This window comes from Limulus polyphemus, unplaced genomic scaffold (genome assembly GCF_000517525.1).
Source record: "Limulus polyphemus unplaced genomic scaffold, Limulus_polyphemus-2.1.2 Scaffold3145, whole genome shotgun sequence".
NCBI lineage: Eukaryota > Metazoa > Arthropoda > Merostomata > Xiphosura > Limulidae > Limulus > Limulus polyphemus.
In genome coordinates this window covers 85,436-106,197 of record NW_013668755.1, presented here as the reverse complement: position 1 = coordinate 106,197, position 20,762 = coordinate 85,436, and the positions used below count along the sequence as shown (strand labels likewise).

Sequence of the window (20,762 nt, the reverse complement as noted above, 5' to 3'; positions counted from 1 at the left end):
AATTGCAGGTTGTGCAACAACTTTAAACAAATAATGGCTGGAGACGGCTTGAATGGGTAATGGAGAAAAACTTTAATATAACAGCAAATGTACAACGTTTCGACAAGGTTTTGTCATCATCATATTCCTGAGGATGACAAAACCTTGTCGAAACGTTGTACATTTGCTGTTATATTAAAGTTTTTCTTCATTACCCATTCAAGCCGTCTCCAGCCATTATTAGTCTCAAGTGGGTTCCTCGTCATCGAACTTTAAACAAAACATTTAAAAAAAGTAAGAAGAAGAGACACGTTTTTTCAGCTCAGCTTTTTATTTTTACATACACCATTTGAACGCAAGAAATTATTTGAGCAAGATAGTGAATTGTCTAGTCAGTTAACTTAATAAAAATATTTTATAAATATTTTACAGTCTTTAAGTTGTACAAAAAACAGTTGAACCTCACCAGGAGGTAAAGAGAGTCACACACACACACGCACAAAATCTCCTAAAGACAGCCTACTTCTTGTGTGTAGGGCCAAAAACAGCCGTTACACCTGATTATATAATACATATATTATTGAACGTTTCAATATTATTTTTAAAGAAAATTATTTCATCAAGTTATAGTTAAAAAGTGGCAACTTTAAATGTAGATGGAGTTAACATCCACAGACTTCATGAGAGAGAAAACCAATAATATTTTTTGTAGGTCTAACAATTTTTATAAAAACAAATGAACTGTAGATGTTTGTTTTTTTTCCACAATCTTCTTAATTTGTCCATTTCAGATCTATTTTCTGTCTCCCACACGTCGCTTACTGACCAATAGGCTTTTTTGTTCAATGCTAGAACATAACTGTTAGTTAGACTACCAGATACAAAAGATTCCATGAAACGAAATTTCTATACGTGATAACTTTTAATACACATATTATATATATATATGTTCGCTTCTGGCCTTTTCCACAAAGAAGCAAACTAGCCTAAAGGGGAAATTTTCAGGAAACTTGACACCACATGATCTGCAGGATACATCAACACCCTAATGAACACTCAATTGTTTCCTAACAATCAAAGGCATCCTCAGGTCTCTATGACAACCACTGTTCCCATAGCAACGTATCTTACTTCCTAATACACCAATGACGAGGACAGTCTGTTGGTGCATTACAAACAATATCAACAGTCAGGACTTATAAATAGTCCTCAGGTCTCTATGACAACCACTGTTCCCATAGCAACGTATCTTACTTCCTAATACACCAAGGACGAGGACAGTCTATTGGTGCATTACAGACAATATCAACAGTTTTTAAGTATGATTCTACTGGTAAGAAATATTGTACTTGTGTAACCAAGGGAAGTTACTAGTATTACGTCAAACAAAACGAAGACAAAGGCACAAAGAAAACGTTCCCAAAATACTGACAAATTATCTCTGTTGATAATTGACATCTACCATCATCATTGGTTAAAAATGTACTCACCAAATTTCTTTTTTTTTGTAAATGGTTTTTAGTTCAAACAATTTGTGCTAGATATTACTGCTTCTGTGACAAATAAATGATTTGTACAACACATATCACAGTAGTTACAAAAAAACAACCAAAAACAGTTTAATCCAACTGCACACTGGCTAATCCTAGTCAATTTCATCTCATGCAGACATATACACAATGTTCTTCATAGAATCAATACTTCAGTAAATCGGTGATTTAAAGGGTAAGCATGTTTGATATATTATTATAGAGACATAATGGGTTGTGATATTGGCCAAAATTATATCCCAAGTATACACCATGCTGTTATACACACCAAATGTGCACAGCCTTCAACTACTATTTTTGTGGTGCAAGGAAACTGAAGTAAGATGCCCGGAACATGAAAAAAGAAAGGACCAAGCAAACACCTCTGGAAGACGACCGATGATAATGATGGCTTTCAAACTGTAATCCAAAAGAAACCTAAAGGAGATAGGGAGGGCAGGGTGTGACCAATCACAAAGGCACTTTAAATGACTGGTAAGAATTTTCTATGATCAAAATGCAAGAGGCACAGGCTAGCAACATGTCCTTTGTGCAACCCATGCTTGGGTTGCCCAAAGGGGAAAAAAAACTCCGGGGTCATTGAGCTGAAAATCTGTCCATTAGTTTCATGAAAGAGCTTTCCTCATTGGTCGGAACTTGTGGTGCTCTGTAATCTATAAAGTAGTACTGAAGATTTAAGTGGTTTAAGTTGAAGTTATTTTTTTTCCTTTGTTTACAGTTACGTTTATAAACAGTATCAGCAATCTTCGAGGCCTCACAACTGTTTTCAACAGTTAACTGTTCAATCTTTCCTGAAAGCATGGCACAGAAAAGCTAAACTGACCACTGTTTTGATTTTAACATTTAATGACCACTACCAAAAAAGTCAAGCTTCGGACTCCCCTGTCATAATGGCATGCACCTGTTCCAATTTCAACGACAAACGATTTTTTCTGGAAAATTCATCTTCTTCTAGAGAGACCATCAACTAGAAAACAAGAAAAAAAAAAAGGACGAAAAAAACAAATGAATAAATCTGAGTTGATTATCGAATAGAATACGTGTTGAACAACAATGAACAAAGTATCTTAATAACAATCAAGTTGTTTTTATAAATTTTAATATCGTTATACTTATGAGGGATGAAGAGAACAGATTGTAAAGTGCATGATATACATATATTTTAATTATAGTTATTATAATTGATACTTGAAACCGTCGGTAACTGGCGAAACTCCATAATTACAGAATTGAGGAAAAAAAAACAAGACAATTGTCTGTTTCACAAATACATCGTTTATTACGACCATGATGCCTTAACTGGCGAAACTATGGTCGTAATAAATTCTGTAATTATGGTTTACACTATCTTTAATTCTTTATTGCTTTTGGTAAAAATGTGTGTAAATAGAAACTACTGAAGGTGTCAACTGTACTAAATTTTAAAAATATTCTAATCAGTATTTCTTCATTAGTTAGTTAGTTTTCATTTGAAGTATTACAAAGTCACTTTTTTAATTATTATAAATGTTACCTGTACTTTTCTTTCACACTTATGCATAACCAAGAGACGAAAGATACATATTTTTTTAACCAAAAAACTTCAAATCAAGTAACAATTAAATTACTGTATGATTTAATAATCTAATAATATTTCATACATGAGAAGACCACGTTTATTAAAATTCACACAAAAATGGTAGGAACTATTTTATGATTATAAAACACAGGAGTAATGATAAAGAAAAGGAAATATTAACTCACAGAACAAACAAAAGGATAAAATTTCAATTGATCAAAACTAATAATAACACACTGGTGGCAACTTTAGAAGTGGAACTTGATTAAAACATTAGTAACATCTTGGTGGCAAGTTTAGAAGTGAAACTTGATCAAAATCAATAATAACATGGTGGTAGTAACTTTAGAAGTGGAAGTTGATCAAAATCAATAATAACATGTTAGTGGCAACTTTAGAAGTGGAACTTGATTAAAACAATAATAACATGGTGGCAACTTTAGAAGTGGAACTTGATCAAAACCAATAGTAACATGGTGGTGGCAACTGTAGAAGTGGAACTTGATTAAAACAATAATAACATGTTAGTGGCAACTTTAGAAGTGGAACTTGATTAAAACAATAGTAACATGGTGGTGGCTATTGTTTTGACCAATTTCCACTTCTACAGTTGCCACCATGTTACTATTTTTTTGATCAAGTTCCACTTCTAAAGTTGAATAATTGGTTAGAATAATAACATGTTGGTGGCAACAGATTCTGAGCTATGACTTCAGGATACTGTATTTATACCCTTACCTGATCATTATATTTCAAAGCATAGCTGTAGAGATGATGTAAAGCAACGTTTGTGTTGAACTCATGGGCATGTTGCTGAAAAATAGAAATATTATTTAAATAAAATGAGCCATTAAACAACCTGTTTATTCTGTTAATGAAACCTCAAAGGTTATATAAGCTAAATAATCTTTTATAAATGTGTCTAAGCTAACTTATTAGTCCACAAGTAGAGATAACAATACAATAGCTCTCTAATAAATTGAACACACTTAGTATGGAAACAAAATGATATGGTTTCTCATGTTTAGGAATAAAACAAAAAGTTACTTCACACGAAGCTCATAGTTATATCAGTTTTAAGTTTATCTGTTTAACCTTTTAAAGCCACCTTGACAGATTGTTTGTTTATAGTTAAGCACGAAGCTACGCAAAGGGCTATCTGTGCTCTGCCCACCACGAGTATCGAAACCCGCATTGTAAGTCCGCAGACTTACCGTTGTGCCACTGGGATGGGGGGGGGCACCTTGACAGAATAGATAACTATATTTATTCAAATGACATTCAGATTTTTTATATGCAATTAGTAAATTAAAACATCGAAGCAACAGCCTAGAAGACATTTAAAAAAAAGGTCTAAGACATACGTGTAACAACTTTAAACAAAACATTTACAAAAAATTAATACATATACAAAATTAAACAATCCTCAATTTTCAGAATACACAGAATGATGAAGAAAATTACATTATAGATTATACATTACACAGAAAGAAGGTAGAAAAAAAGCTCATGGAAGGCAATGACTGTAATATCACAAATGTATTATGTGTTATTATATTTCCCAGATGGTACGTGACTTTTGAATAATCCAGTGTAATTAATTACAAAATAAAATAAATTATTTTATTATCTTCCATTATCAATAACGTTAGAAGATACAGGTTAATACACACGTGTCACACCTAAACATTTAAATTTGGAAACATTCAAAATATTGGAAATGTTTTTATAGAATAGAAGGATTAGTTTTTTAAGGCAACCGTAAAAGGCTTAAGCCAGATATACGAACAATTTGTTTCCAAGTGGTAACGTTTCTGAGGATGTTACATTTAGGTCTACATAAGAATGTATCCTATGAAATATTTCTACAAACGTAAATAAAATCACGACCTATGTCTCCAGAATGTAACTTTATTAGCTCGATAATTCATATTTACAGCTTCCTCAGGAGCTATTAATAGCCAACAAGTTAACTAATCCAGCTAAATCTCACTAGTTTCGTGAACATGTAGGTTATCAATAGCTCCTGATGAAGGCGTAACAGTGAAATATTGAGCTAATAAAGTTACGTTCTGGAGGCATAGGTCGTGATTTTATTTACGTTTATAGAAACGTCTCATAATAAACTCCAGTTTGAGTTAAACAACGTTAAGAATATCCTATGAAATAAACCGCTATAAAAGAAAATACAAGTCAAACAATTTATTTCCCAACTGAGAAGACAGCGGTAAATTTTTAATGACCTATATCTTCCTAGAATCCTTCTATCTTCGTTTTAAGATGATTCACCACGAAGACCGAAACTCCGGATACAGATCAGAAAAGACTTAACACCAATACACCATAATCTACCACACTATCTTTACAAAACCAAAGTCACGGCTTTATTAAACTTTTTTTGTTGCCATTGTCAGTCAGGTGTAAATATTATTATTAAATATTACATGTTTTACTCATACCCTCAAAGCAAAGCTCCTTAAATTCGTCCCTAATTTTTCATCACGTCCGACCAGTTGAGAACAGCACCTTGTAAGAGCAACTTCAACAAGAATACCCAACATGGAGTTCTTTTTAAAATTTTCCTATTTTACTCTTCCCTTTCTACCTTTTTTCTTCCCAATTTTTGCCCTTTTTCATGACCCCAAATTATGCCAGAATTTTCAAAATTATTTCCATTCCTTTTGAACACTTATTTCGAAGAATATTTACCTTCAGAGTTAGTAAGTTTTGATGGTTTGGTAGACTTAATCTAGGGATCGTTAACCTTTAACAACAGTAATTATACCGTGACTGGTCTTCTGGCGACAAATTCCCAAATAATTCTATCAACACTTACTCTTGATTCTTCGGCTAACATAGCATTCATATCCTGGTCACTTATAGCCGGCATACCTTGGATATCTTGATAATATCTGAAAGTGTTAGAAAATGTTAATTTTTCTTAAAAAAGTTAACTGATATTCGGGTTGCAATATTTTTATTCTAAAGTATTTTCTGCATTTAAGTATCGTTCTAATATGAGGTCTTATTGTCGTTAAAAAATTATTTAAAAACTCAAACATATATATTTAGTTCTTTTTGAAGTTTACTGGTTTTTTTTTGTTTGTTTTAAATACGCATTATTGAAGTTATTGAAGTCAAAAACTGTTGGTCAATTACCTATCTACCCAATCTTTGTAAATGGGAATGTCTTTTGCGTATAACAATTTACTACTCGGTGAATCCTTCCCTAGTCGATGATCTGACGTAGAACAGGCATCCATAAAGGTTTGTGCCACCACTGACAGGCAGGAGTCGACAATGTTTGATTTGTTAATATCAAACACAAAATTAGGGTTCTTAATGAGATTAACCCAAAACCTTAGCGGTAAGCTAAAAAATGTAAAACAAAAATTATGCATAATTAGAAACGTACACAATAAAATAATACATTAACTCAAAACCTCAGCACAAGTTAAAATTTAAAAACTAATCACATAAAATAAGAAAAGTATACAACAAAACGGATTAATCTCAGTGGTATGTTAAATGTAAAAAGAAAATTGCACGTAGTTATAAAAGTACAGAACAAGATAGATTAACCCCTAACCCAAGTGGGAAGATAAAATGTACAAAAATAATCATAGTTAATTAGAAATAGTTAAAGAAAGAGATAAAACATATACTAAACTGACACCTTTATTTCTAGCAGCCTATTATATTGATCACCAAACTCATTAGTGTTGTTACATCACCGCTTTTCGACCAATAGCAAATATGTCATATTTAAAAAAAACAATGTTTTTTTTTGTGTGTGTGTGTGTGTATATAAATGCATATCTACCTTTCCATCTATCTATCCATCAATCATATAGGTGGAAGAATGTAAGGTGGGGGGAGTCATAAGAAAGGGAGTCACTTTTTATGGGCTACTGGACAGGAAAACATTTATGGGGAGCCTTTTTCTAACACTAATGTAATGCAATTTTTCTGCTAACTTGATCAATGTTCAGTTGTTTAGTAGATCAACTTCTAGTTCTGTTGGCTACCTTGATTAGTGTTTAAAATATTCTGCTTGTTTAGATCAACTTCTAGTTCTGTTGGCTACCTTGATTAGTGTTTAGAATATTCTAGTTGTTGAGTAGAACATTGAAGGTGTTACTATGAATAAGTCTTCATGTTTACCTGTAATTTTGCATAATTGCATGCATGTATGCAGGGGGGGGGGCGCTCAAGAGAAGGTTGTCAAAAAACCCCTATCTTTATGATGTCAAAAATTATGCTCATATAGTTATAGTGCAGCTGCTTATGGTATTTAAAATTTTTTACACAGTCTATATTCTTCTGATTAAACACTAGCATTTTTTTTGGCTTGAAATAGTCGCATGCCCTCTGATCCTCATAGCATTGGCATGCTTTACATGCTGACTGTGTTGGCTTTTGTTCTCACAAATTATACCCCTTTCAAACATTCTGCATACAGGCCTGAGTTGGGTTATAATTATCACTTAGATAACAATCTCTGTACAATTTCTCGAAGGCCACAAAAGATAACTGTTCTTTTAAACATATCAGTATGAATATGACAAGAATGTGTGGCATTTTTCCCAGTCTTCTTTTGTTTACTTTTTCTCATACTTACCTTTCTGTACCTTTTTAAAATAATTTACTGGGGTAATCAGGACCCCTGTATGTTATCCCAAAATAGGGTCTCCCTTCCTCCACTGTCTAGGACTCTGTCCATTCATCCACCCATATATTAATACAATTTTCTTTTTATACTGTAAAAAACCACAGTATTAACATTCACAAAATTACTGATTAAATGTTGAGTTTTACATTCGTTGGTTAACCCTCCATAATTTTCCTCAAACTATAATAATTCCTCCTGTACCCCATTATAATGTAAGTATTTTTAATTCGGTAGAGAAATTTGATCATTTGCAACTGCTGTTCATCTGCCTTTATACTTTAAAAAAAAGTAAGGAACACTAACCTGACACAAATATGATCATCTAACAGGTACTAATGTAAAGAAGATATCCACAAGTGAAAATAAAATCTCACCTATTTGACTTCCATGTATGGACAACTTCTCTATCCGTGATCTCATGTTGGACTGCTTGGTCATCCAGGAAATCAAAGATGTACTTGATAGCAAGAGGAAGGGCGCTTCCTCTATGAGCTGTACTAAAAATTGTTTCAAACAGGTCATCGACAAATTTTTGCAGTGTTCCCTGTGGCCACACGGAAAGAACAGAAAATTATACGAGTACAAACCAAAATAGCTTGTTAATCAAAAATGATATTAACTTATTATAAAAGTTATTGGGTTATTCGTTTCAGCCGAAAAGGTTTCAATTAACGCCGTCCTTTCTCTACAAATTGGTTTCTAGTATAAGCTTGGCTGCGTTGTTTAGGGAAAAACACACAATCTTTATATGAAAAGTCCTCTGATACTTGTAGAATTTCAGTTCCAATTCTGAAAGTTATTATACAAAAACTGCAATGCTGGTTTACATCTAGAGTTGGTCATTTACACTGATGTACAATTATTTAAGCTAATTATCTGACTGAAATTCTGTTACAACTCACCTTTGTAGCTAAGAGCCTTGTGAGGTAGATCTCTGACACCATTTTGTTCCCTCTTTCCCCTTCTTTTGGTTCAGCATCATGATGCTTTACCTGGGAAGTCATTTTTTGTTTGTTTTAGGAATTCAAAAACAAGCTTAAAAAAACGAAACTTTTTAACTATATAAAACATATTTCATTGTGGAAAGTAACATATACTTATGATGTATTGTGTGGCACATTCTCTAGCAGTATCAGTACCAATACATCATAAGAATATATTACTTTCCACAACGAAATGTGTGGAACATTCCGGCACTGATACTGCTAGATTTCATTGTGGAAAGTAATATATACTTATGATGTATTGTGTGGCACATTCTGGTACTGATACTGTTAAATTTCATTGTGGAAAGTAATATATACTTATGATGTATTGTGTGGCACATTCTGGTACTGATACTGCTAGATTTTACTGTGGAAAGAAATACATACTTATGACGTATCACGTGACACATTCTGGCACTGATACTATTTGAAAGATGTTAATACAATTATAAGACATATAAATATATAAATGAGAGCAGTGAATGTTAGGTTTTGGTTAGCTCATTCTCATCTATGCCACAAATTTACTTGTTGGACTAAGATACATTATTTAAAATTGTAGTGTCTATAACTACATTATAAAAAGTATTGGATTTCAGTTGTTACCAATTTTTTTTTCAGTTGGTCTACTGAACAAAGAGCTATATTTGTTGTACAAACATGAAACTAAGATGACATGAATGAAAAAAAAATTTGTAGAAAAACATTTAATTTACTCTAAATCTATACACAAAATAAATGAATGTGGTTCAATTTGGGGCACCAGGACTATTTGGAAACAGACCTGAAACGGGTCTTATCCCAGATGTAGAACACAATGTGTGGCACCTTGTAACAGATGAGAATTCCTGAACAAAAAGGTCAGTGGCAAAATCCATCCACATGCTCCAAGCAACAGTACAGGACATAATCAAGAATGATCTTCATGTGGAAATGAGGCCAACAGGGTATGAATTCAACAAATTAGGCTTCCAGTCGTACCTTCCATTCAACTGTTGCATCCAGAAGTTAGAAAATGAAACAGGTATTCATGCTATTCCATAAGAAATCATACTAGCAAGGTTGCCTCTGGATTCATGTACAATCTAATCATTGAAATGGGTGCTGGGAAACAATCTATCAAAGAAAGCTGTCTTCATACATTAGATGGATATTGGAAAGCATCAAACAGGAGTGGTAGGCTTTGGACATCTTAAAGCAGAGTTTTTGCAATAGAACCATGCTACAGGACCATTGTCAAGATACACAATCATCAGAAAGAGTACGACCAGACTTTGTGGCATGGATCACAATGATGTGACAAGACATCAAACCTGTTTTGATAATATACTCAATCTTCTGTATTTCTAGTCAAAAACCTCCAATTTTTTCTTCTCATAATTAATAGTTCAACAATCAACAGATAAAAGCCTGGTGAAAGCAAGACGTTGTTTCTTTTAAGTAAACTTATATTGAATTATATCACAAGTTTCTGTGTTACATTATTAAGTATATAAAAAATATTTTAACCAACCAAGAACAATGAAGCATTTTAATTTATCAAGTTTTCGTTTTATCAACTTACAAACAGAGAGATTAACCAGCTTAAATCTGGAAACAGTTTTAAAACATCAAATTATTTTATTATTTTTATTAATAGTTCTTGGAGTTTTTAAGTCCTATAAAATAGATTTAAATTATTTAAATTTCAATCCTAGTTGTATAACTTACCAGGTGCCAAGGTCTAAAATTTGTCTCAAGATCATGATTCAGGGGTGATGTAGCTTGGCTTAGAGGAGGGCTTGTTTTCATTGAGAAGTTGAGAGTCTCTGAAGAATAAAAAAAAGCTAATTCAAGAACATAAAGATAATATTTGTTGTTCAGAAGAAATGTGAATTTCTAAGAAAAAATCATAATATTTATTTGGCAAAATTGAAATAAAAGTGTTGTATAGGAACAGATTTAATAATACTAAGGTCTTTTAAACACTACCTTTGTGTGTGTGAATGAAGTTAATACCTAACAAGAAAAGTTTACATTCTATAATACTTTCAACAAATACAAATAGAAAGTCACCGTCAAAAAAAATTAATAAATAAATAGATTTAATTTGTAAAGTGATTAACAACGATGTTGGCTAAAGCATATTTATTTAAGGGGAAAACTGTGATAAAATGTGACACATGAGATCACATCGCAATGTTGTATAGCATTATTTATTTCACCAACCAATGGTGGCACTGCACATTATTAACTTAACGACTCATACTAACTGTTATATGTGATGTTAAATATGTGAATTAAAGTGCTGTAGCTTAGTCAGGCTAATGTCAAAAAGGCTACAGCTAAAAAAAAAAAACAATAAACATCACACATTTTTCGTACTGGAAGTCCATACAAACCAAGTTGGGGGAAAGAGAAGCATTTAAAAAATAATCCTCATTAAATATTTCATCGTACTTGTTAATCTACAAATGTGGAGAGCAATTTAGTAAACCCACGTACGTCAGCCAAAATCAAAAGCTGACTTACCATATTTGTAAGACTTTTCATTCTTTTCAGACATAATTGAAATGTTATACATCGATGACTGTCTAGGAACCAAAGTTAAGAGAGCGCCATCTGGAACCTGGAGAAGGTTATAATAGAAATAAAATATATACCACAAGAGAAAATGTGACATCATGGAAGATTTGTTAAGATGGTTTCATCCTTCTTGGAAATAATACAGAAAAAAACAGAATATAAGATCTAAAAAAATCATTTGTATAATTTAATATGCACAAAAATAAGTACACTATGTAGTGATTAAATGTATAAAACAGTATCTGATAAAACAATACAGTTAAAAAACCTTATAGTGACTAAGTGTATAAAACAGTATCTGATAAAACAATACAGTTAAAAAAACCTTACAGTGACTAAGTGTATAAAACAGTATCTGATAAAACAATACAGTTAACAAACCTTATAGTGACTAAGTGTATAAAACAATACAGTTAACAAACCTTATAGTGACTAAGTGTGTTCAAGCGCCTCCATCCTCCCTCAAGTCTTGAAGTTGAATCCTCGTCAGATAGAGTCAGTCTGCCATGTGTTCCTGTTCTCCATTCTGTAACATCAACACAAAAAACAGCATAATTTTCAGAATATGGAACAATACTAAAATTCTATTTTCTGAATTTACAAACTAGATTTAAGTCTATTAGAAATACCCAAGTTTAGTTTAGCTAAAGTATTATTAATGTGAAAAAACTGTAACGATTTAAGGAAAATTGCTAAAACTGGATGAGAAGTTGGTGTTCAGTTTAAAATAATTTTGAGTTATTGTGCTTCAAATACATCAAAATGACTTGCTAAATTGCACCTGTTAAACTTAGAACAGTCTGGTAAACCGTCATTCACAGAAATAAATAATAATAATACAACTAATCCCTATTTATTTTACAGTCATGAATATTTTCCACATCTAGTGCTAAAAGATAAAAAATTTCATATCAAAACATTTTTTCGTACTGACTACTGAAAAATTATTAAAATTTGTTTACTTATTAAAATAATAAACATAATTGTATACACACCGGTACATTGTTCTATTTCTTAGCTAATATGATAATTTGCAAAAAAACATTTTCTAAAAAGATATCCAAAATTTATCCCAGTTTGTTATTCCTACCTAAATCTAAATCACTCTTCTCGGGTCTTTGGGAAAATGGAGTATTTTTATAAATAGCATCTAAAGCCTTCTCTTTTACTTGTGAGACAGTATCACAATCTAAAACCTTCACTGGTGTCTCAATGTTTTCTCCTGGAGGTTCCAGTCCAGTGACATATCCTGTCTGTGATGACATTGATACAAACACAGTCTGGAAAAAAGTTAAACAACAAAACACTTGGTTGTGTATATGAAATACTTCTGTATATGACAGTACAGATATAAACACAACCCAACAAAGTTAAACAACAAAACACTTGGTTATGTATATGAAATACTTCTGTATATGACAGTACAGATATAAACACAACCCAACAAAGTTAAACAGCAAAACACTTGGTTATGTATATGAAATACTTCTGTATATGACAGTACAGATATAAACACAACCCAAAAAAGTTAAACAACAAAACACATGGTTATGTTTAGGTAATAATTCCATATAGTCAACAATGGCATGATTACAGTTATCTACAAGTTGTCCATCCATAACAACTTTGTGCAATATTATATAAATAAAACTTTGTAATATTAGGCAAGGTTACAAAGTTACAACATGATTTTTATTAATCTTGATTAAAAATCAGACAGTTCATTTAATTCTCAACATCAGTGACTCATTTTTATGCTGTTCACTAGTGGTTAGGGTACACTACACTAACTCGTTTTTATGCTGTTCACTACTGGTTAGGGTACACTACACTAACTCATTTTTATGCTGTTCACTACTGGTTAGGGTTCACTACACCAACTCGTTTTTATGCTGTTCACTACCGGTTAGGGTTCACTGCACTAACTCGTTTTTATGCTGTTCACTACTGGTTAGGGTCCACTACTCTATTGCATCATACTGAGTAAGTTTATGTTTTTACCTGTTACAATACTTAAAGTAAAGATCTGGCCAAAAAAAGGATAAAATCATTAATTTTCTATATAAAATACATAGCAAACCCTAGCAGTAATTATTGGATTTAATTACAACATTGGTAATATTTTTGTTTACATTTTTTTGTGTATGATATTACAGACTGTAGCCCATACAGTGATTAACCCACATGCAATATAATATTTTAACATTTTAGAAGAATAGTTAAAAAGCAACTGGTGTTCACATTTGGACCAACCACTAATTCTAGGATTAAATAAATATAGCTTTCAAAAATTATCAAGCAGAACATTGGTAAAAGATGTAATTCAAATACAACATTGGAAATACAGGTAATTATCGCTGCATTTTTACCATGCACTTGTACTCCACAGACTGTCGGATGAGTTTTTCCTCCGAAAGAGAGTAACGAGCCTCGTTGGTGATGGCATCAACAGGTCCCTTGTCCACTTGTTGTTTAATAGCTCTGTACAATACAAACAATGGCTCACCTGCACACTCCTATTGTTAGAAAAAACGGGGATCGAAAAGTTAATTTGGAATAATTGTCAGTTATACTTAAACCAATAAAAATATTCAAGCGAGTTCCTATTGCCGAGTCATATGCACTAAGTATGTATTTGATACACAATAACATTTTAATTATTTAAGTATTTCGTGTCTTAACAGCAGTGTAAAAATTACAATTAAACTGAAAATAGTTGTTTAGTCCACTGCACTGAATTCAGTTAGACGTTAACTACCTTGAATGCTCTACTAACTACATTAATGAACAGATATATATCAGAATAACTGTGATTCGAAACACCGAATTATACATTTTGCTTGAATGCTCTACTAACTACATTAATGATGCAAGAATTTCTGGAAGGATATGATATATAACTTGAGCAAAAGATAAACTTCTTATAGCCAGAAAATAACCATACCTTGAGGAATTTGAAAAGAAGAAAAGTGAACCAAGATGAAAGCACCTTCTCAGCCACAGACTCAGTTCTATTGGTAAAAAAAACTATAACTTCAATCACTATAAATAAGAGAAAGCATTTAAAACGAAGGCAACACTTTAAATATTTTTCTTGAAACAAAGGATTTTAATTGATTAACAGAGGCTTTAAAAAGAGAAAAGAAACAACAACCTCCGTGACAATATGAAAACACTATTTTTGGAACTAAATTTGATAAAATAACAAAATTTGTTTAACACTAACGGCAATCGCTAACTAATTAATAATCTCTTAAGCTGGCCAAACTTAGTGAGATATTATTGGGATTATGGCTAAAAACATTGCTAATAGTGAGGGTACCAAATTGATAAAACAAAGCATTCAATTCTTAATAAATAATAATGTAAAGAAAGTATATTAAATTACCTATAATCATTATAAACACCACATTGAATTTTAGTTTCAAGCCGGGTAGGTAGCTTGTTAAGTTTAACATTTTTACTATATATTTGAATAACCTTTACTTGTTTTCCCAGTACTCTCTAAAACATTAATATTAATAACAACAGAGTCTGGATTTTTAGTTGCTACGCACAAAGCTATACAATGGGCCTACTGCAAGTATAAAAACCAAGATTTTAGTGTTATAAGCCTTCAGACTGACTGCTGAGCCATTGGACGGCAATAATAATAAAAAAATATACCACATATTATTTCTTTTCATTAAAATCATGCCACCCGGAACAAAAAATTTATTTACCAAAGCTAAAAATGAAAGACAAAAACTAAAGTTCTCACCTTCTCAGCAATAACTTTGGATGACTCTTTCCTTCAATACATTTCTCAATTAAATCTGCCAACAAGGTCTTTAGAATACTGAAACACGGACACATTCTGTGAAGTTTTTGCATGTGTATGTATATAAATATTTTTTTTTATGTCAGCCATACATTTTATAAAATCATAATATACGATATAATATTAATAAAATAGTTTATTTTCTCTATTCAAGAATCATTCAAATCCTACGATTGTAATATATTAGTTCCCGAAGCTCTAAATATTCGCTGCGTATGGATTTCAACATTAAACTTGTATACTGTTTTAGTTGGATTGATTACAATTCTAATATTTCTAGATAAACTTTTAATCTTGAACTATTTAGCTTTTATTACGTCCTTAACCAATTCCACAATCTTCAGGTTTTAGTTACGATTCCTTGTAAATGTTAGCATTGTCATCCTACAAATATTCGCTGCGTATGGATTTCAACATTAAACTTGTATATCGTTTTAGTTGGATTGATTACAATTCTAATATTTCTATATAAACTTTTAATCTTGAACTATTTAGCTTTTATTACGTCCTTAACTTCAGGTTTTAGTTACGATTCCTTGTAAATGTTAGCATCGTCATCCTACACAGAACAATGAGATAAACAAGAACTTACTCAGTACTATATTCCATCTTTCCTTGAAGCGTTACCATGATCAGTGAAGCCACATTCACTCTGGAACCAAAAAAACAGTATTGATGATGGGTTTTAGAAAAAGATATGTTTCTCTAACAATTCTTAACTTTCCATTATGATATTAAATGTGTTTTTTGTTAAAAAAAAGCATTACATTGGAAAACAAAAAAATTGCTACTGGAGAAAACCCAAGTGACTCAGGGTGAATTGATGGCACCGATTTCAAAAATGTAGTCAGAATTTGCCCATCACCTCTATATTTTGAGTTATAGTAATATCTCAATATTTTGTTAGCACTATGTGAAATACTCAGGACAACAGATTTATGATGTGAAATTATATTTACTTGGACAGTTTAATGGGTAAAAGACATACAATTTTGATAGCTTCAAACATTGAAGGTATTGTATTGGTGTAAAATTCCCAATACGTTTTTCATATATGTTATTTGTTCTCGACGTAATTGTAGTGAATTGCACTACTTTTGCGCCATTCCCATGCTCATCTGATCCGCCAAGGAATCATGAAACCCTCATGTGCTCACTTTGCTAGAGCATTCGAGAATTCCCTCGACGGACCATAAAAGGGGCAGAGTCAGACGCCTCTCACTCACTCAGTTAGTCACTTTGTCTTGCTCTGCACACAGTTAAAACAAATTTGATCTTTCTTGCATCATATCCATGATATAATTAAATTCTGCAAAACTTTGTTTTTTAAAATCCTTTAAGCTTTAGTTCTGTAAACATAAATTCTTTTATATTTTTTAGAAAATCATTTGAAATGCTGGCTGCCTCCAGTTAAAGTAAAGTACGAAAGTGCAAAAAACACCCAAATAGTTTGTGCTACATTTGTGGAAAATATATTGCAGTTTCACGAAGGAAGAACATCACACATACAAGGTAAAGGTAGCTTACTATCACTATTTTGGGCGTAAAATTGGGGACCAAGAAAAAACATTGGGCTCCACATGTGTGTTGTACAGTATGCACATCTGGCTGACACAGTGGCTGAATAAGAAGAGAGCAAGTATGCCATTTACAGTTCCCATGATATGGTGTCAGCCCAAAGATAATCTAACTTACTGTTATTTATGCATGACTAATGTTTCTGGATATTCAGGCAAAACTAAATAATACATTAAATATCCAGATATTGAGTTTGCTATGAAACCAGAACCTCATGGGGATGGTCTTCCAGAATAAGTTGTTTTCATAATATGAAGGAATATTTTAAATAAATCTATCATAACTAGAAAACTAGTGGCAATCAGTAATTTTCAACACGACTTTTCAAAAAAGAATCATCAAGTTACTCAGAAAAAGTCGCATTTTTTCTAGTGGCAGAGAAAAATATTTTTTCTGGTGTTATAAATAAAAAAAAACACTAACAGACTGAACCATGCAACAAAATTATTAAGCATACAAAATAAGTAACATATAAAAAGTGTCCACCATATTGTTAAAAAAATGAAATGTTAAAAACTTCTTTTATAGCTGCATTTCTATTAGATTAATGAAATATACCAAATTATTTGTTTAGACAATCAGAATATTACTCTAAACGTATATCTTTTTTAAAAAAAATAGGTAAAGATTTTTATGTTCTGAGACAAGGATTCCCAGGGATAGTTTTTTTTTGGAATTTTGCGCAAAGCTACACGAGGGCTATCTGCGCTAGCCATCCCTAATTTTGCAGTGTAAGACTAGAGGGAAGGCAGCTAGTCATCACCACCCACTGCAAACTCTTGGGCTACTCTTTTACCAACGAATAGTGGGATTGACCGTCACGTTATAACGCCCCCACGGCTAAAAGGGCGAGCATGTTTGGTGGGACGGGGAATCGCACCCGCAGATTGCGAGTCGAGTGCCCTAACCACCTGGCCATGCGGGGCCTCACCGGGATAGAGGTAATTGGTGTAATTAAGTTTTGAGAAAGGTATGGAGAAATTCAATCCTCTGCCTAATGCAGTTCTCGGACTATCACTTAAGATGATGTCGCTGTAGTTAAAGACGACTTGGTCAGGGGAGATCTTGCTGCGAGTTACGTTGTTTGAAAGTTTCCTTAATTTAACACTGTATGTGTTTCTGTCTAGCAATTTTCTTCTCATTATCTTGGATGATAAGGCTCAAAAACCATGATGTGGAGTTAGAGATGATGTTTGTGTCTTTATCTATTTTTTCTAACAGTACTTCTGAGAGTACTATATACAGTTGTTTATTTTTGTGAAAATCATAGCACTTAATATCGCTTGTAGCAATAGACTGTCTGTTTGTTTTAGTCTCAGAAGAGAAAGAAAAAGTCAATTACCTTTATCATGCGACAAAATGTATTTTATTTTAAGTCTAGTTACTGACTACAATATAACAGTAGACCACAATACCTGTCTTTCATAGAGAAATATCGATTTGACTCCAAAGTCCGAATAAACAAAAGGAGAAATGTCTTGTTCATTACTAACTGGCCAAAGTGACGAAGACCTTTTTCAATGTACAGTTTTTTTATAGGATCAAGCTATGTTAAAACAAAAAGAAATAAATTAATTATTGTTTTTCTTATGAACTGGACAAACATATACTATTAAACACACACAGTTTAAAAAACAAAGCTGAGGATACAAGACAAACTAAGGTACATTGGAGTCGTTCTATACCAATATCCAATAAATTCCATCAGTTGATATGGAATGACTAGTAAAATAAGCAAAATTATTAACTTTGAAAAAGCTAAAAATTCTTTTACAGTATATTTCAAATACAAGTTCACTTGTTCTATTGTTTGTTAACAAGATACAGATATGAATCGTGAAAGAGTGACTTTTTTGCACAGGTTTACATGGAAGATATTTTATAAACATGTGCTACACGTGGTAAACAAAGCGGACTTTATGCCATAAGAATACTGAAAACTCACAATCATTTCTCTCAGAACTGGATGATCCTCTGAATTTGGAAAAAGAACTTTCATTGAGTAAGCACGATAGTCTAGGAAGGGGATTCCTCCCGCAGTCACATCGCTTGTCAGATCAGTCATTTCCGTCTGAAGTTCAGCAAAAGCTACACAATGAAAACAGAACATCTCAAATACACACGTAGTTGGGTCCAGTAAGTGGCATAAACATACTTCCCTATAGTTTGTCACATTCACTACCTATTTCTATGTTTATAATATCATACACCTTCATTATAAGCACAGTCTATTCTCACATACATTGGAGAACATAAAAATAGATCATTCATTGTCTTCAGTCTCATCCATCTGATCCTGACAGATACTCCCTTTAACCCTTAACTCCAACACATCCATCTGTTCCTCATGGATACTCATCTATAACCCTTAACTCCAACACATCCATCTGTTCCTCATGGATACTCATCTATAACCCTTAACTCCAACACATCCATCTATTCCTCATGGATACTCACCTTCCTTACACTCACTTGCAACCCGTAATTCCAACACATCCATCTGTTCCTGCATGTTTTTGAGAACTCGGCTGCTTTCCATAGACTTGCGTCTGTAGAGAATCACTGCTATGAGAACCACCAATAAGAAGGCTGAGCCACCAACAAAGGCACCAATAATCAGCTTCTGTGAGATTGAGTTATCTTGTGCTGAAGGAAGTTCGTAACTCAACCATCCAATCGAGTACTTCAAGTTGTCTCCTACTTCAACCTACACAGATAAATTACAGTTTTAGGGTAATTCTAGTGCTGGCTGCTGCTGTAATTTCATTTATGGTAACCCATTCACTGCAGTTGTCATGTATACGGGTCAGACTTTTTTTCTTTTGTACACTGCAGACTTCACTGGCATCATGAGAGGTACTAAGGAGAAAAGACAAAACATTATTGACCCACTGTACGGTAACAATGCTTGGGTGGATGGAGAGTGCCTCAACACTCATAAATACCCCTTACCAGTTCAAGTGGGAAATTTAAAGATTAAATCATATATACAGCACAGCTACAGCGAATGGGTTATTGACTATAAATTTATGCTAATCAGAAACAGACAGTTGTAACCGTAAATTAAATCATTTACAACCATTAAAAACAGCTATCCATTTTTCCATGCTGTAATAACTCACATTTATTACATTCAAAACAGAAGATTAACTCCAGGAAATACACGATGCTCAAACAACTAAAATAACATAAACTTCGTAAAACATTTTTTTATAACAATTCAAAATGTACATGTAATTACTTAACGAACGAAGCTACGATGTCAAATGTGGGTATGTAATTTTCTAGAACATTTATATCAACTTATTAGAATATTAACATATTTACAACAACTTGTGGAATGTTATCTGGATTAGGATTTCCATTGGAATCACGATCTGGAGGTTGAGAAGTTGGAGGACGACAAGTTAGCTGAGATCGAGAAAGAGACGTCACGTTACAAAAGCTTATTCCAATCCGAACTATCACATCGGTGTCCTGCGAAGCTCTGTCCAAGTGTTTACCCTGAAACATAAATATTTAATAAATATGTGAGGAAAGTGCCACAAGTATAGACACAATAACATATCATGAGTCTGAAACAACGATACTACTATAGATTGAAAATTACTTAAAACTCTTTTTATTAAAGTATTCAAAAACAGACAAAATTAAATATCTTCCTATTAGTTCAAACAGCACACCAGCTAGTAAGTCGATCCCTCAAAATATAAAGCTTAAACCACTATCATAATTCACTTTAAAAAATAATTTTGCTCAGATAAATATTACTTTGTTTTCAAACAATTTTGTTTCTGGAACTGTGATTTGGGTAAGTATTTTATTTTCTTCTCAGTCCATTTACAAATACGATGAAATTACGGTTACGAACTGAATTTTTTACTGTTTCATAAAACCAAAGAAGGAGTTATTATATTTATCCATCAACAGTTAACATGTTAAAAAATGCGAAAGAGATATTTTATAATGTCTAACTAAAACTACATTCTAAATAATAGTTTCTTTGTTTGTTTTTGAATTTCGCGCAAAGCTACACGAGGGCTATCTGCGCTAG

The 20,762-nt window shown here is 32.5% G+C and overlaps 1 protein-coding gene across 1 annotated transcript in view; it reads right to left on the bottom strand.

Moving 5' to 3' along the window:
• Window positions 1-1,065: 1,065 nt before the first annotated feature.
• LOC106468748 (plexin-A2-like) overlaps window positions 1,066-20,762 on the bottom strand; it is an 89,197-nt gene continuing 69,500 nt past the window's right edge. The window contains exons 17-34 of the mRNA XM_013929192.2: window positions 20,036-20,212; window positions 19,166-19,415; window positions 18,654-18,796; window positions 18,124-18,254; window positions 15,723-15,782; window positions 15,071-15,148; window positions 14,255-14,321; window positions 13,680-13,826; window positions 12,401-12,590; window positions 11,733-11,836; window positions 11,257-11,353; window positions 10,456-10,553; window positions 8,662-8,751; window positions 8,134-8,303; window positions 6,247-6,459; window positions 5,924-5,999; window positions 3,826-3,900; window positions 1,066-2,496 (exon numbers count right to left, since the gene is read on the bottom strand). Coding sequence (XP_013784646.1) covers window positions 2,395-2,496; window positions 3,826-3,900; window positions 5,924-5,999; window positions 6,247-6,459; window positions 8,134-8,303; window positions 8,662-8,751; window positions 10,456-10,553; window positions 11,257-11,353; window positions 11,733-11,836; window positions 12,401-12,590; window positions 13,680-13,826; window positions 14,255-14,321; window positions 15,071-15,148; window positions 15,723-15,782; window positions 18,124-18,254; window positions 18,654-18,796; window positions 19,166-19,415; window positions 20,036-20,212 — 2,268 coding nt within the window. The 3' untranslated portion in view covers window positions 1,066-2,394. The remainder of the gene's footprint in view (window positions 2,497-3,825; window positions 3,901-5,923; window positions 6,000-6,246; window positions 6,460-8,133; window positions 8,304-8,661; window positions 8,752-10,455; window positions 10,554-11,256; window positions 11,354-11,732; window positions 11,837-12,400; window positions 12,591-13,679; window positions 13,827-14,254; window positions 14,322-15,070; window positions 15,149-15,722; window positions 15,783-18,123; window positions 18,255-18,653; window positions 18,797-19,165; window positions 19,416-20,035; window positions 20,213-20,762) is intronic.